Source organism: Drosophila takahashii, chromosome 2R (assembly GCF_030179915.1).
Source record: "Drosophila takahashii strain IR98-3 E-12201 chromosome 2R, DtakHiC1v2, whole genome shotgun sequence".
Classification (NCBI taxonomy): Eukaryota; Metazoa; Arthropoda; class Insecta; order Diptera; family Drosophilidae; genus Drosophila; species Drosophila takahashii.
The window spans coordinates 27,555,709-27,573,123 of NC_091679.1; the positions used below are offsets into that span (position 1 = coordinate 27,555,709).

The 17,415-nt window shown below is 39.4% G+C and overlaps 4 protein-coding genes across 4 annotated transcripts; 3 read left to right on the forward strand and 1 right to left on the reverse strand.

Moving 5' to 3' along the window:
• The first annotated feature begins 4,184 nt into the window (after positions 1 to 4,184).
• On the forward strand, positions 4,185 to 4,971 carry Obp57c (Odorant-binding protein 57c). Its single transcript, XM_017139512.3, has 2 exons — positions 4,185 to 4,301; positions 4,360 to 4,971. The coding sequence occupies exons 1-2, from the start codon at positions 4,248 to 4,250 to the stop codon at positions 4,753 to 4,755; spliced, it is 450 nt and encodes a 149-aa protein (XP_016995001.1). The 5' UTR covers positions 4,185 to 4,247; the 3' UTR covers positions 4,756 to 4,971.
• Positions 4,798 to 6,197, forward strand: Obp57b (Odorant-binding protein 57b). The gene is made up of 2 exons (XM_017139513.3): positions 4,798 to 4,905; positions 4,964 to 6,197. Exons 1-2 carry the CDS (start codon positions 4,843 to 4,845, stop codon positions 5,324 to 5,326), a joined length of 426 nt encoding a protein of 141 aa, XP_016995002.1. The 5' UTR covers positions 4,798 to 4,842; the 3' UTR covers positions 5,327 to 6,197.
• A 71-nt stretch (positions 6,198 to 6,268) lies between these two features.
• Positions 6,269 to 7,104, forward strand: Obp57a (Odorant-binding protein 57a). Its single transcript, XM_017139514.3, has 2 exons — positions 6,269 to 6,459; positions 6,519 to 7,104. Exons 1-2 carry the CDS (start codon positions 6,397 to 6,399, stop codon positions 6,966 to 6,968), a joined length of 513 nt encoding a protein of 170 aa, XP_016995003.2. The 5' UTR covers positions 6,269 to 6,396; the 3' UTR covers positions 6,969 to 7,104.
• Positions 7,105 to 16,888: 9,784 nt separating this feature from the next.
• On the reverse strand, positions 16,889 to 17,415 carry LOC108055941 (protein transport protein Sec61 subunit gamma). Its single transcript, XM_017139521.3, has 2 exons — positions 17,255 to 17,415; positions 16,889 to 17,199 (listed from the first exon to the last, which is right to left on the reverse strand). The coding sequence occupies exons 1-2, from the start codon at positions 17,305 to 17,307 to the stop codon at positions 16,935 to 16,937; spliced, it is 318 nt and encodes a 105-aa protein (XP_016995010.2). The 5' UTR covers positions 17,308 to 17,415; the 3' UTR covers positions 16,889 to 16,934.

The window sequence follows — 17,415 nt, forward strand, 5'->3', positions numbered from 1 at the left end:
GCCACCCATTTGAGCACTCAAGTAATGAGTCGCCGTCTAGTGCTGTTTAACCCATGCCGCCAAACTCGGCAGACAGTTGCAGTCAAGGGGGTTAAGTGTCGGAATTTAATACACAATGCAGGCAGTCACCTGAGCGAATGTTTATTGAACCCGTCAACGAGGCCGAGGAGTCAAAGTTGAAGCCGAGGGCAGAGCACAAAAGACGTGAAGGAGAATCATTTAACACGAAAATCGGATTATGAAGCTCATACGGACAAAGTCGATATCCTTGTATATTTCTTATATATAAAGTGCTGAGAGGAGAGTAGGGGAGTGGAAAGGACATACCACTTCGATTCTGTGAATTGTCAATGCAACAACAATTGAAAATCATTTGAAACCTTTCAAATGTCACACAAAAGAAATTGATTTCACTTCTTGGCTCTTTCTTCATCTTTTTTCTCTCGGTTGCCATGAGATTGGATTTAAATTTACACCAGGACGCTTGGCAGAAACGAAGGCATTGACGTCATCATCATTGTGACATCTTGGTCAACTGCTCTGCATAAAATATGCATGGCAAAGCGATAGAGATATGTACTATACATAAAATTGAACATTCCTCAAGGATATTGGCAGGAACGCAGAGGCATTCGCCCTGAAAAGTAAGCAACAAGAAGTTTGGTTCAAAAGCACATGCTAACCTGCTCAAGAATAATGAGCTCACCACTCCCACAGAAAAAATAATAATAAGTCTAGCTGACCCACCTTTGACCCCTTTGGATGATTTCGGGGCCAGCCCTTCCAGCACATTAACCCCCGAAGGGGCTTAACTAATTCTCTTTCGACTCGGCAATTCAATTAGCAGTAAGTCCATGGACACACACTCACCGACTCCCCTGTAACCCACCCAAAAAAAAGGACATTTTAATCGAATTTATGTGGGACACAAAGGACAGGGGGACAGTTAATAGTTGTGCCTTTGGCCCAACAAAAGGCTTACCTCAAGCCAGCTAGCTAGCCAACCGTGGGCGGATTTATCTATTCTATTTTGTAATTTTTAATTTCACAACTAATGCGATTATTCACGGCTGACGGACCAGGCCGGCAATAAAAATGGCCAGTGTGTAAGCCACGTTTAACACTCGGTTTATTTTTAGTTAGCGAAACGCTTTCTCCTCCATTCGTCCTTCTCTTTCGCTGCGAGTACGGCAAAACTATTCGCACACGAGCTAGCTCTAAGCCCAAACTTTAATCCCTCCAGTTGTTGCCAAAAAAAAAGGTCCAACGAAGATTTGGCACCCTTTTTATAGGAGGGAATCTAAAATGGAAAAATAAAAAGGTAATATAAGAAATATTTTTTAGATTTAAAAAAAATCCTTCCTGCTTTGAACTTTTAAAAATATTTTGCTATAAAATAAATGTTCTGAAATGATTGAATTAATTATTTTTTAACTGAAAATAATTCCATTAAATTGTATAACAAAAGTAACATTTTTCTGTACTGATGGATGCTCTTCTGAAAAATCATAGAAGGCAACCTGCATTCCATGTGTAAGCTCATTTGCGTGGGTGCAGAAATTGTCACCAAATGCAGTGAGGCATGCAAATCTCACGGAAAGCTGTGAAAAAACGCCAAAAGTCCGGCATAAACAGAACTCATCTGGGAGTCAAGGCGTATTCACATTGTCTTCGGAACGGGGACTTAAAGCTCTGCGGCGTGCCCATTCTCGGTTATGAGCGCTTAAAGTCGTCCATCCCACGCTTAACATTTAATTAAAAATTTTGTAATTACCGCCTGGGAAGTGGGTTTGTCTTGCTCTGCTCCGCTTTCCACTCTGCTTTGCCGCCAGCCAAAGATGCAGCTGTCTCGCTGCTCCTTGTTCACGGGCTCACTTGCATCTCCAAGGATGTGAACCAGCTTTTTCCCCCACTTTTCCTGGCTTTGTTTGTCTTGGCGTAGCGATTCACACCCCAGTGGTTTGGAGGATGGCTCCTTACTGCTATTGCAATGAACTTGCCAGCTGCCTCTGGTGCTCTCCATTTCAAGCTAATTGATAAATGCAAACTCCTTAGTGGTTCTACGTCCCGAAACGAACCTGCAACCTGGTCATTGTCGTTAGCAAGCTCCAAGATTTCGGCCATTAATTTGTTGCATTGTCTTGGGGAGTCGAAGTCTCTCGGGCCAAGTTGCAGAGAATCCTACGGTTAAACTACGATACTAAACCCTACCAGCTCTTCGAATTTTACGCACTTTTCGAAAAATTCCATTGTGTTGCTGCACGTGCCAAAATGTGTATGTGGGTGGGGACGGGGGTGCGGCATCAAAGTGCATGCAAAATACGTGACATGCATATTGAAGTCACTTACTATTTATTTTTATTACGCAAAGCAGCAAAAACTTTTTACACATATTTTTTCCTTAGTTTTTCTTTTGTTGTGGCAACTTTTCCGGAAAGGTAGCAAAGGCAACAGCTGGATAAAGGGGGCGCCAAAACTTCACCAGCTCCCCCTGACAAGTTGAATAAATGGCAGTAGCTGTCAGAGCAGAGAAAGAGTTTCTTTTGTATTTTACCTTAACCTTCAATGAAACTTGACTATAGCCGAGGTAAAATATTTTTTTTTGTTTCAGTGGTGCTTGAAAAGTTTTACAAAATGTTTTGCACAATATTTCCAAATAATTTTCTTTCATTATTAAATCAACATTTTCCACAATGTAAAAATAATACGAAATATCGACTCTAGCAGCTATGTAGTCAATCATTCAACGATATCATTTACATTTTGCCTAATACAAATTTTCAATTTTAGTTTTGGCAAACAGCATTATTATTGACTTTAGTTTCAAGTGAAAGATAGATTTATTAACCAAAAATCCATTCAAACAAGAGATACATTTTGCATAGAAAGTTATTGTTTGATTTTAAAACCTTTAATCAGCTATTGAATAACCATGTGCCTACAGCTTTTAATTAGCAATTTTTGCCTTTGAATAAATGTAAAAACAATCCGAAATCTCAACTCTACTATGTATGTAGGAAATCATTCAACGATAGCATATACATTTTGCCAATACAAATTTTGCATTATTATTGGCTGAAAAGTCAAAATCCGTACTAATTCATACTTTCTTATCGCTTTTCTGCGATTTTCATTGTGTATGCTGTACGGTAAATTATTAAACAACCCAAAGAGCCAAACTCATTTAGAAATGCGTATTTTATGCGCCAAATTAGCGTTGGAGCCCACCTATCTGAAGCCAAATTTCACCCAAATTTAGACAAAAACCAGGTTCCACGGAAATGCGAAATATTTATTAAACATCAAAAATTGAAAAATAGGATCGCAATTATGCAGCCGGACTTGACGGGAATGGAAGCGACAGGCTGGGTCAGCCGAGGACACAGTTTAGCACCTAGCGATGACCATAAAAATTTGTAATTTTCCCAACACATATTTCCTTTTTGGCAAGCGGCCAAAGTATGCAGCGCAAAAAGAAAGGAAGCCGAAAAAAAATTGTTCAGGCCGTAAATAACCAAAGTAAACAACGCGACAAGCGGTTTGGCGGGCAAAGGGGTTCGGGAAAAAGAGCAGACAAAGTCCCGGCCGCAAAAGCCAAAACTCACTGCGAATGTGAATATTCTTGGAATTTTCATTTGTTGTCTAGAGTTGCATGGGGTTGCATAGTTAGGAATGCCTTTTCCCCAGAACCCAACCGAACCAAACCAAACCAAACCATCCAGCTCCCCTACTGTCAACGCAATTTGTCGCTTTGTGTTGCTCCTGCCGCTGCAGTTGTCGCTTCATTTTTGCAGCAAAAGTGTTGCAAAATATGTTGACAGGAAATGTTATGCGAATTTCACTGCGTATAAAATGAAATTTACGTGAGGCTTACTCTTTGTGTTTAGTTTTGCCAGAATAACTTCAGAGCATGGCCTTTAAAAGTGGGCAAAAGATAAAAAGGTAATATTCGGTGAGAGGCATTGAAAATTCAAATCAATCACTGGGCTCGATACGAATCAGATGTTGTTACAGTTCCGAGTTTTGAGACTCAATTAAATGCACGACAGATCGTCTATCGCCAGTAACCAGTTGTTCGCAATTAATTAGTTGGCTAGATACAGATAAGCCGCTCCCCCTATAAAATACCGCACAAGCCAGTCTCTATAAAATTCCCAACTGCTTTTCTCCGGCCAACAGTTTAGTGCGAGGTGCTTACTGCCCATGTTTATTTTCATCTTGAAACAGATTCTGCGAGTTATTAAATAATGTTTAAGCTAGGGGTTTTACTAATCTTGGCCGTCATCGTGGTCTTCACCCAGGTAATTCATTTTGAATATAGGTTTAAATGGTATACGTAACCTAACCTCCATCTAACAGAGCCTTCCCGTTCTGGAGGAAAGCAACATGGTGGCGGAATGTCTGGCCTCTAATAATATCAGCCAGGCCGAGTTCCAGGAACTCATAGATCGCGCCAGTTCCGAAGAGGATGATATCGAAAACACAGAGCGGCGGTACAAGTGCTTTGTCTTCTGCCTGGCCGAAAAGGGAAATCTTTTGGATTCCAATGGCTACTTGGATGTGGAAATGATCGACCAATTTGAACCTGTGAGCGATGAACTTCGAGAAATTCTCTACGAATGCAAAAAGTTGCACGACGATGAGGAAGATCACTGTGAATATGCATTTAAAATGGTGACTTGTCTGACGGAAAGCTTGGAGCAGAGCGATGAGGTCACCGAAGCGGAGAAAAATTCAAACAAATTAAATGAATAATCGAACAAAAACTGGTTAAGCTACTTAAACGCAATTGTTTTGCGCCAGTGGGAAATTCACAAGCAACTCTTTAGTTTCATTTCAACAATGTTCACCTACAGACTTGTATTTATTGCGCCTCTGATATTGGTTTTGATCAGCATAGTTAAGGTCTGCTTGACTTATTTATCCGCATATTATTTTGGTATTCTAAAATATAATTTTATAGGCCCGCCATCCCTTTGACATTTTTCATTGGAATTCGAAGGATTTTGAAGAGTGTTTACACGTTAATAACATTTCCATCAGCGAATACGAAAAATACGCACGGTTCGAGACTCTGGATTACCTACTCAACGAGAGTGTGGACCTACGGTACAAATGCAATATCAAATGCCAGCTGGAAAGGGATTCAACGAAGTGGCTAAATGATAAAGGTAAAATGGATCTGGACCTGATAAATGCCACCAGTGAGGCAGCGGAATCCATTACAAAGTGCATGCATCAGGCTTCCGAAGAACCTTGTGCGTACAGCTTTAAACTAGTGATATGTGCCTTTAAAGCCGGTCATCCCACTACCGATTCCGAATAATTGTTATTAGCTTATACATATGAAATCAAGAGAACGATTTCAGCTGATTGAAACTAAGAATCTCAAGGAATTGAAAGAGAAATGTGGAAAGACAGGTTTATTAACCAAAAATCCATTGCTTCCATAGAGTATTCAGTTTAATATTTTGAAAATGTTCTTCAGCTGCTGAAGAACCGTGTGCATACAGCTTTTAATTATACCCGTTACTCGTAGAGTAAAAGGGTATACTAGATTCGTGCAAAAGTATGTAACAGGTAGAAGGAAGCGTTTCCGACCCTATAAACTATATATATTCTTGATCAGGATCACTAGCCGAGTCGATCTAGCCATGTCCGTCTGTCCGTCTGTCTGTCCGTCTTTCCGTCTGTCTGTCTGTATGAACGCTGAGATCTCGGAAACTATAAAAGCTAGAAGATTGACATTTTGCATGCAGATTCTAGGAGTTCCTACGCAGCGCAAGTTTGTTTCAAAAGGGTGCCACGCCCCCTCTAACGCCCACAATCGCTAATATACGATTTTAAAAATTTTTAATATTTCAGAAAAGTAAAAATGCAGTTTTATGGTGTTTACCAATACCTATCGAAATGTAGAAGAAATTTTTTAAATCGGACCATTCGTTAAAAAGTTACGGCGGATCAAAGTTTTATCTCCATCTCCTTCGCACTTCCTTTAGCTGAGTAACGGGTATCTGATAGTCGGGGCACCCGACTATAGCGTTCTCTCTTGTTTTGTAATGATTTGTGCCTTTAATGCCTTTGAATAAAATTCAATAATATTATAATTTATGTGAGAATCTCGGCACAATAATCATTAAATTATTTTGAATAATGTAAAAATAAAGTCGAGTTAATATATTCAAATTATTACCTTATTTTTTACTTTAATAAGTACTTCCGATGATTGACTTGCACTATCTCAAGGAAATGGAAGATAAAATTTACTTAATCGTAAGCAAGTTAAATCTACAAGTATAATCGTGGAAAACTGGTTTATCACCCAATTTAAAAGCATTTTTTTTTTAATATTATAAATGAGAAATTCTCCAATAACTGATCAGTTTGATTCTAACAATGTTCGTCAACAGACTTGAAATATTTGCGCTTCTCACCTTGGCTTTAATGAGCCGTGCTAGCGTGAGATAATCAAACTAAACAATCCTGATTTATTGGCACTATAAATAAATTCCTTTCAGGCCAACCATCCCTTTGACTTTTTTGAAGGAACCCTAGACGATTTTGATGATTGTCTGGAAATTAATAATATTACCATTGAGGAGTACGAAAAGTTTGAGGAGTTTGAAAACTTGGATAACGTGCTCAGCGAAAATGTGAAACTGAAGTACAAGTGCAACATAAAATGTCAGCTGGAAAGGGAGCCAACAAAATGGCTGAATGATCTGGGTAAAATTGATGTGGGTTCAATGAACGCCACCAGTGAGGCAGCGGAATCCATTACCAAGTGCATGGATCAGGCTTCTAAGGAACCCTGTGCTTACGCCTTTAAGCTAGTTATTTGTGCTTTCAAGTCCGGTCACTCCGTCATCGAGTTTGAATCATATGATCGTGTACTAGACGAAACCTCTGAACTGGCTTCGGAACAGCAGTCAGCTCTTGACGAATCCGATATTATAGATGTTGTTTGAAACAGACCATTGAAACGTACCATATTTATTGTGAAAATCACAGTTCATATTCCTACAAACAAATGTATAAAATTCAACAAAGTGTCGCCATAGTTGGTCAGGGCAATAAATTTTAATTAGAAAAACGGGAAAAAAATAATTAACAAGCTCGGTGCATTTGCGGGCTGATTAGCATAATTAAATGAAATTGCATGAGGCGTGCCACAGGGCGTTTGAATCGAATCGAATCAAACCGATTCGAATGGAATCCAATTAATTGCTTTGGCCTGGAATCACGCAGCAGGTTAGCACATAACACAAATAATTGATTTATCGCATATAAGGTAGATATAAGTGCTGGCCGATACTGTGAGTAGGGTTTTGGCCATATTTCTCAGGGACTGCCTCCGATTTGCCAGATGTGTGTGTATGTCCTTTTGTCGTTCCCGAGCAGGAAAAAACATTTTCGCCCGCACAATGCGATTCCGTTACAGTTTTCCACGGGGCGTATGAGTGTTTGTTTGTGTGCGACTTTTTGTCGCTTTCCTTTGTGCCGGCAGGCGAATGCAACGGAAGTTGTCATGTTGCATTGTTGCAGCTGCTGTTGATGCCGCTGCCATTGTTATTTCGTAAGGAGGGGCAACTCGGGGACGGGGATCGGGAATCGGCTGAAAGAAAAGGCGAGCGTGCTACGCCCACACACTTGACTGGCCCGCTCTGCCACCTCTCGGCTTTCGATTGTCAGCTCAACTTCACGCCGCCGAGGGGCGTGGCACATTAGTGGCAACAGCACGGCAATACAAAAATGAAAAAAAAAATACAAAAAAAGGAGAACAGAGAACAGAAAAACCAGCGAATACATGATTGTCAACACGCACACTCCCACCGACCGGGGCAGCGACAACACGGCGTATGAGTAATATGTCTGGCTGCCTCGCTGGCGGTGCCTGCGCCATGTCAACATGCAAAACAACAATGGGGCGGAAGTGCATTGTAAACGTACCGTGCACTGCACCCCAAAAAGTGCCCCCACATGCCGCCAGAAATTGCCACCTCCCCATGGGTGAGTGCAATTATAATTTTGTAAATCGACGGAAGTTCGGATAAACATACGCAAAACGTTTGCCAGCGCCCTGGTCGAAAAGGATGTAAAAAGGTGAACATGGTTACCCCTCAGGCCAATGCTATTTTGGTCGGTTGTCGAAACCCGGGAAAACAGTATACTAGGGGTACGCTTATGCAAAAAGCAGTCAAAATCATTGCATATATTTAGGTAACGAAAAATAAAAGTGATTAAAAATATATCCGTCTTATTGAATTTTAAATAATAATGTAAAGAAAGCTGGGGAAAACATAAAAACAAATTGTTTTACAAAGAACCTTGTCAGTAAAAAATTAAATTTAGTCAATTTCGACTTAGATTTTATAAAAAATGCTACTCATTTTTTCATAATATTATGATTTTTATTTTAAATTTAACTTACTTTTTAATATCTTCAAATAAAACGAAAATCCTTATAGGTATAAAAGTAGGTTTATAAATATTAATCGGTTTGGAATCAGAATCGTAGATCATAAATAAGAAAATTTACGTTAAATTGCTCTATTATTTTAAAGATTTTCCGTAAAATGTTAAGCAGCCAAAAAGATAAATTTCCTTTTCATATTTTTCTGATCCTATCATGAGCAGTTGCTGCTTAAAGATGGAACCCCATCTCCCTGCGCAAAAAGCAATCTAATCACGCCCCTAACCCCCTGCACACATGCCAGAAATTAAATTCAACGAGCAAACTTACACTGCGCTGCATACTTCAGCAACTGCCAATAAAGTGCTTGGCGTAAAGCAGCCAAAACAAAAAAAACTCCGAAAAAAACGAGGGAAACTTATACTTCTTTTCCCCTGCCTTCAGCTTATGCTGCGCTACACTTTCTGTTGCTTCGAGTGCGCTTATCAAAAGACACACAAGGCACTGACATGCATCGAAAAGGAAAAAAAATTAAAGGGGGATGGGATTGGAATGGTATGGAATGGAAAAGCAAAGGGATGGAAAGGCGACGAAGCGGAGCGCGTAAGTTTTCCAGTTTTTCTGCAGCGTCTTTACTTTGGGAGAAAGCGGGGCAGGACTCTTTGCAAGTTCTGCATATGACTGCAGGCACGTCTTGGAGACCCCGCACCCGTCCCCAATCCTCCATGAAAGTGATGGGTGTAGGTGTGCGAGTGTAAGTTGATTTATGCCACTTTGTATACTCAGCATGCGTATGGATATCCCTGCACTGAGAAAGGAGACAAGGCACTGAAAATAAGCTAAGTATGGAACATAATCTAAAAGAATTCGCTTAATTTAAAAAATTAATTTCTTATAAAATTGACAAGATTTTAATATTTTTGTTGAAGGTGTCTAAAAGTATGCAATAATATATTTTTAATAAGGAGAATTAATTTCTGTAGAGCATACTTTTAGGTGTCTTTGTAAGTGATTTCAAAACGCAGAGGATTTTTATGGCCCCCACTTTTAACTTTTATTGTGAATAAAATTATTTTATAAATTTTCCTGCAGTGTATTGACTGTCTGACTGTTTGTTGGCGTATGTGTGCGGGTCTGCTGCATAAATGATTTATGGCCAACGCTCGCGACAGTTTCGTTTCGCTTTCGTTTGCAGAGAGTGCAACAAAGGAGCCGCAGAGACGCAGATAGCCATAGTGGAAACTGTCGCATAATAAATAATTATAATTGTATTTTTCTTTTTCCTTTTCTTCCCGGTCTTCCCGGTTGGTTTTGCACGGTTCTTTGTCTTTTGGCTTTTCCCTCGAAGGTGCCTCACGCTCACACACATTAATAAAGTTTATAAATATTTAAGTTGAGTGCGAGGTGACAGTGGGTGGAAGTGCGGGTAATTGAAACCGCCGCAGATGTTGGCCAGGTGTTTTCCGGGCACGGGCCACTGATAATGGGTCAATTGAGAGGGGCAGTCCTGGAGAGCCTACCGCAGGATCGACCATGTATTCTGGCCGGCTTCCTTTGGCCGGGCAACTGCTCCGCAACTCGATTGTGGGTCAAAAAGAACAAACAACAGCCCAGCATCCGGCAACTTCAAAGTTTGAGCTTCCTGCTTAGCCACCCAAAAATCTTTGCTTCCTCAGTTGGCCTTTTTCTGTTTTGTCATGAAAGCGAAATGCGCTTACAGGAAACGGGAAGTGCGCCTCATGCAACATTTATGGAGGGTCCGACACTCCAGGCCCCTAAAAAGGAAAAAAAACTAACAATGGGTCGCCCCGAAACAAAAAGATACACCAGAAAAGAAGTTGACGCGTAAAAATTGTCACAAAGTGTAAATAGAAAATGAAATTGAAATGCCTCGCAGAGATTTAATTAAATTTCTGGCCGGTCGAGACAAACAACGGGTGGCCGAAAAATGGCCACAAATACCGAACACACATATTAACAAATAAAAATAAATGCGTCCCTGTATGCACTTTTGTTAGCCTGGTATAAATATTTGAAAAATCTTCGCACATAAATAATTTTGTTTAAATTGCATACATAATTTGCAGTAGGCAAATCAGTAAATATTTCAATATCACCAGCAATGAATGGGATTTTCTCCACACTGACTGTGCCAATCAACAAACAACTTTTTGTAGAAATCTCCGAATGATTCAATGTTGGTCAGCAACAAACGAATTTCTTCTGCCAATCGAGGTTTGAGTTTTCTATCATTGCATTGATGCAAAATGATTTCATTTATTTGTTAAACTTGATTTCTGGAGTATTAAATTCTTCTATCTCTGGCCGAAAAAGAGTGAAAGTCAGTAGACAAAAAATAAATATAAAATAAATATTTTGAGAATGTCCTAAAGGATAAGTTTTTGTGCAAATACATTGATTTGTGCCTTCATTGTTTATTTTGATTTATTCAATTCAATTTGTAGTTACAGAAGAACAAAACAGGCTATGGTCACTATATTTTAAAAAAGAAATGTATTTCAAGGAGTAAATTAAAGCAAACTGTTGACTCCATTCAGCATCTAACTTAAATATGCCTTTTGAGTGAAGCCCAATAAATTGAGCAATCCTTTTCTATGAATTTAATATGCTGGCGGCGTCGCCATGAGCACGGAATATTTAATAAAAACCAATAAACGTTAAAAGCCTTTTCAGTGGGCCGTGGCCATAAGCCACCTGCCAAACCAGGTCGACCGAAACCAACTGACCACGATCCTCGCCGATGGTCCCCCTCCTCCCGGTTGATGTTCCTCTGCCCCTTCGAGGCTGGCTATGCGCCCGATTAAATGCATTTAAATGTGTTTTCATCATAATTATGCATATGCAAACATGACTCGACCAGTGGCCACTCTATCGTTTATATCCCCCTCCCATTCGCCTGCCTTTAGCCACGGCCATATGCCATGTCCTGGGTTTTCCGGCAGCTTAAGTGCTTTAATGGCTTTAATTATGTTGCATGCAATTATTGTCCATGTCCCGGCAAGAGTGATCTTCATCATCGGCTTAATAATGACGATGCCGATACAGACTGCTGTTCGGAAGTTCCTGGCCACGGCCAAATGCAGCAAAAATTATATAATTAATATATGAAAAGCAAAATGGATGGAGCGACTCAATTCCACCCTCCTTTTCCGCCTGACGTACATTCGTTTATGTATGAAGAGGAGAAGCAGATGCTGCGCTTTGCTTTTGAGCATAAAATTCAATCGCTAAATTATGCAAATATTCCGCAACTGCGACAATCGGCTGGCGCACGTTACGTATACGCAATGCTGGACGGATGAGACCTCAAATCGTGCGCGTATGTGTGTGTGTGGTTGTTTTCGTGCGTAAAAGAGGTCGCCCAGTTCATCGATGACGATTTTACTGCAATTCCGCTCCCGTTACCCGAATTTTGGCGCAGATGCAAGAAAAGCACACAAAACCATCGGGGTGAGGTGTGCATATATATAGAAGTAGAATGCCAGAAGAGTCCAACACCACGGGGACAACAAAAAAAAGTCACGGGGTTTCGGGGATCCGGGATCTCTCGCAGGCTTTTCTTTTGCCGATTTGCAATACCCGTTACTAGGAAGGTAGAGGGGTATATTGGTTGTTCTGTTCCCCGGGTGTGTGCTTAAGTTTTGTGCCTCAACCATTTGTAAACCGATTCTTAAACTTTTTCATTTGTCTATTTCATCATCAGTTTTTCCAACTATCTGGAAGGACTCTTTCATTATTCCACTCCACAAAAAGGGTGCGAAGATGGATGCCCAGAATTATAGAGGTATTTCTAAATTGTCGGCAATTCCAAAAGCCTTTGAACGTATTATCACCTCTCATTTGCAACATTTATGTTCCTCGCTAATATCACCGTGTCAGCACGGTTTTGTTAAGCGAAGATCGACTACCACCAACCTACTTGAATTGTCATCTATTGTAATTAATGGATTTAACAATAAAATGCAGACCGACGTTATATATACAGATTTCAGTAAAGCCTTTGACTCCGTTAACCACTCTCTTCTTTTATTCAAACTAGACTTGCTTGGGTTTCCATGTAATCTTTTAACTTGGATTTCAAGTTATTTGAATGGTAGGACTCAGAGGGTTATATTTAAGAACGCTGCTTCTAAAATGATCCGCGTGACATCTGGAGTGCCCCAGGGTAGTCATCTAGGCCCTTTGCTGTTTACTTTGTTTATTAACGATCTTCCCTCTATCATAACAAATTCTCGCGTACTAATGTATGCTGATGATGTTAAGCTTTGTTTGACATACAATAATATAGAGTCTGGTTTTGGCTTACAATCAGACATTGATAATTTTCAAGTATGGTGTGAGTATAACCTCTTAAATTTGAACTGCCTGAAATGTAACGTAATGACCTTTCATAGGGGTACTCCTACATTTATAAGTTATTTGCTTCAGAACTTGCCACTTGACCGTATATATTCAGTAAATGATTTAGGCGTTCTTCTGGACCCGAAGCTTAAATTTGACTGCCACATAATGCTGACTGTCAACAAAGCTATGAGTGTTTTTGGGTTTATAAAGCGTTGGTCAAAAGAATTTGATGACCCTTATACAACCAGATTATTATTTACCTCCCTTGTCCGTCCTATTTTGGAATATTGTTCTTCAGTTTGGAGTCCACAATATCAAGTGCACATCGACCGTATTGAGTCGGTGCAAAAAAAATTTCTCCTTTTTGCCCTTCGTAGTTTGAACTGGGATCAAAACGTAAGGCTACCTTCCTACCAGAGTAGATTACTATTGCTTAATTTACCTACACTTGAAAACCGTAGAATAATGCTTGGTACTATTTTTATGCATAATCTTATAAGAGGTGATATTGATTCTGTAGAACTGGTAAACCGTTTAACTTTTAATGTTCCCGTTAGACTAACACGAAATTATTACCCTCTTAATTTGCCTCGATGTACATCAAATTTTACTCTGCATGAGCCCTTTCGTGTTCTATGTAATAATTATAACAATCTTTATCATTTAATTTGCACTTCTACATCTATCCCTGTATTAAAAACTAAAATTTTATCTCATTTGCTTCAATCTTAGTTCATAATCTTTATAATCTTTATATGTCCCGTCTCTATTTGTTTCATGTATCTTCCTCGCGAACTCGCATTTTTGCCCTAATTGATAAAGGGTCCCGCGCGTAACAAGCACGTGCTTGGTATCGTTGGGCCACTTGTTTGTACTGCTCGTAGTGCATCAACGTCCATCATAATATAAAAAATACATAATATTCTAAGATGTGTGACAAGAGTTTTCTTATAAGAAATTATGGTGAAATTATTTAAAATGTTTCCTAAAAGTATGCTAGGAAAAAATAATTGTCCTCGAAAGCATCTCTTGGAAATTGCTATTGAAACTATACTGCTGCATACTTTTAGCCACCTTTAAAATAAGTTAAAAATCCATGTTAGAGGATTATTATCAAAAAAAGACAACTTCAATGCTCTTAACAAAAGTTACATAACTAAATACTGAGCAATGGGTATTTAATCGTCAGGAGTCTTCCACTTTATCACCCTCTTACGCTTTTTCTCCCAATTTTTTGGGCACCTCTCGGGTTCGCTTAGCCGTCAGTTTTTGGGGTCGCCCAGCAATTTTATTTCGCCGACGTGACAAACGCAATCAGCGTCAGTCATATGTGTAAAAATGTTTTCCGCTTTATGCGTGTATCTCCACTTTGCATGGAAATTGCAAAGCCAAAATATGGCCTACAATACAGAGTAGGCGGTGGGTTGGAGGTCCTCCTCCTGGAAGTAAAGGCCGAGTTAAATTTCAACTTTGGTCGGCAAGAATGTCTTTAACTTTAACCACCTTGTCTAGCCCGATTCGGTGTCCCTCATTAGCTTTTCCATTCATCCGAAACCTAATTTGCAGCATGCCAAACTAACAAAAAATCACTTTACTCATTGGATCCTTTTGCCACTGCCATTGCTTTTGCTCTTGCCACGCAGAAACTACTTTCAAGTCCTGGCCCTTTCGACTGCCGGCCCATTTAGCCGCAGGAGTCGCACATTGAGTTAATTAAAGTTGTACATGGTAGGCGCAATGAGGATGAGAACAAAAAACACATGTGACCGTGTCCGTGTGAGTGTGTGCGATTGTGTGGGTGTGAATGGATGCCTGTGTGTGTGTGTGTGTGGTGAGGGCAAGGGAAAAGGCCAAAACAAATTGCCAAAGTCAGAGAAGCAACGTAGAACTTTTTTTTGAGGGCTGAGAGCAAATGGCAATTTATAAAATCCTTTGAAGTGTCGAAAATCAGTAATTGTAGTCAAAGTGCAAATTGATTGCCAGTCTCTCACCGACATACACACACACACAACCATACATATATTTCGCTTCTCTTTCTTTTTCTCTCCGTCTCTTGTTCACTCGCTTCGTGCCGAAAAATCAGTGTGGCAGACATGTTTTATTGAGTGTAATTTGTAGTTGCAAATTAATGGCCGCACTTCAGTTTTAATTAAAATGCATCAAAAAGAGAACTAGAACAAGGCAGCCAAGGGTCAGCATGAAATAGTATGCGATTGCACAACAAAATACCAGTGTTAAATTTCAATAAAAATATTATTAACACCAGCTCTTATTAAGCCATAATTAAAATTTTATTTACATTTTTCTTGGTTAATAAATGCACTTCATTTAATTTTTCAATGTATCAATAATATTAACATTTTTTGAATTTCATAAATCATTTTCCTCGGATAAATTTATATTAAATATGTTCTTTCGAAAATTTATTAAACAGATTCTTTTGTTCCTTTAAATATTTTTAAATATATTGAGGGGTAGCAAACAATTTAAGAAATATTCTTCAGATTGTTGAAACATGAAATTTATTTTTATAATTTATACTCTTTGATCTTCACTCTCCATAGCCTTAAAAATACCAAAAAGTTTTTAATATCCGCTGCTTTTCAGGACTTTTAATTTCCTGATATCTTGTTTTTATAAACTTGCCTTTCAGTCAATTTTTATAATTCACTTCCGGCACCTTTGACAAGTGGGTAAAAACAAAATTGTTCACTTTGCTTATAAGACTTAATGGATACATATATCTCGGTACTTTCAACTCTTACAAGTTTCCCGTGAGAGGGCCTGTCTGTTACTTTCGACCACGTCAATTTCCCTCCATCAGCTCCTTTGACGCCTGTTGCACGGACGGGCCGTTAAAGGATGCAACTGCGTCGAAGTTTTGAATAAATTTTCGCCATTTGCCGGCGGCAACAGCGGGAACAACAAGGCAGCTCGACTGTGCTCTTCGCAGCGCCGCAAGGACGCGAACGAGGACATCGAGGCATCATCAATTTTGGTTTGCGAGACTCATCAATAAAACATAACAGCAGCAAATGGAGACACATGCGACAATGCACATGCAAGCGTCCAAGGGATATGGGGTATGGGATATGGATACTGATGCGTCAAGGACCCGGCTCTTGATTCCCTCTGCAGCTGCTGCAAGTGCTCAGATAAAAGCTTCGTCCACTGATTTGGTCAACAAGTTTCAACTTCGAGCTCCAAAAAAAGTTTCACTGGAAATGTTCAGTTACTCTGAATAAATTTGATTCGATAAATGTTGAATAGCATGGCCAAAAAAGGTGGTAAATGCTTTAAGGGAACAGTTTTCCTACCTTTAACTGGCTAGCAACTATTTTACACCTTTGTCACTATCTGCAAAATCTGGCTTCACATATGATCCCTCCCCAAGACTTCGATTCAACTGGGTGTCCACCCACAAAACCACACAGCTTTCAACGTAACATTAATGGGCTTTTGGCAACATTTAATGTTTTTTCTAGCGAATTGAAATAGACTAAGGTAAAAAGCCGACAGAATTGTACTTGGTAATTCTTTCCAATCACATTTAACTAAAAGATTTTCATATTGTATTAAATGTTTTAGGCATTTGAACTTTGCACTCACTAAAGCGAACACTAGATTTATTAAACATGTTTTATTAAACCATTTTTATCCATTAAACAAAATTGCTCTAGTTCAATTAAATATTTTGTAATATAAATGTATCTTTCTGGCTTATTACTGAAAATCCTAAAAAGCCAATTCAATTAAGGTGGAATTCCGAACAATTCACAATAAATTTACTTTAGATTTGGAGTGGAAATTATCAGGATTACATCATATTTGTCGTTGAGTTTCTATTGTGTTTACGTGATATGATTGGAACAATTAAAGAAGTGCATAAAAATTATATATTAACTTATAGACTTTTAAAAGTTAGCGTTTAGAGCCTTTTTATAAAGTTAATCAACAATGTAACATACCTCACAAAGCCACGAATAGTGGGTATCAGAACAAGAAAAACCTTGGCAAGGAAGAGGAATGATCTTGTCAACACCCTGAGGTTAACCCAACCAGCTTGTCCCGTTTCCGAAGGCATTGGCTTTAGGCCAGAAAATTCTCGACTCAAAGCAGTTGAATTGAAACTTTATTTCCGCTCAAGCATTCTGGTTCAGTCCATGATAATGTTGATGATGGGAATGTGCATCAGTTTGACCACGAATCCAATCAGGCCCATGAGAAGGAATCCCAGGCCAATGGCTGCGCCAATACGCAGGAATTCCTGGCGATCCGGTTTGGTGCAGCGCTTGTAGAAACGCAAGGAGTTCTTGTAGAAGTCCGAGGATGGCAAAATGCAGCCCAGCTGATCCTTAATCTGTCGTCCCACGCTCTCCAGGGACTTGCACTTTAATTCAGGCAAGAGCTTGGAAAGTCCTCTGCAGAATTCGTTAAATGAGGTGGTAACTAAAATACACTCTATTTTATATCTACCTCTTGGCAGTTTTGTGCCTAATTCTACGACGACGTGAAAGTAGCTGCTCCATATTTAGATTCGAGAATTTATATCGGCGTGCCTTTGTTTCAGAAAAACTTATCTGTGTGTTGAACTAATTCCACAGGCCTGTTGAGATCGACATGAAATTCGGTCCTAA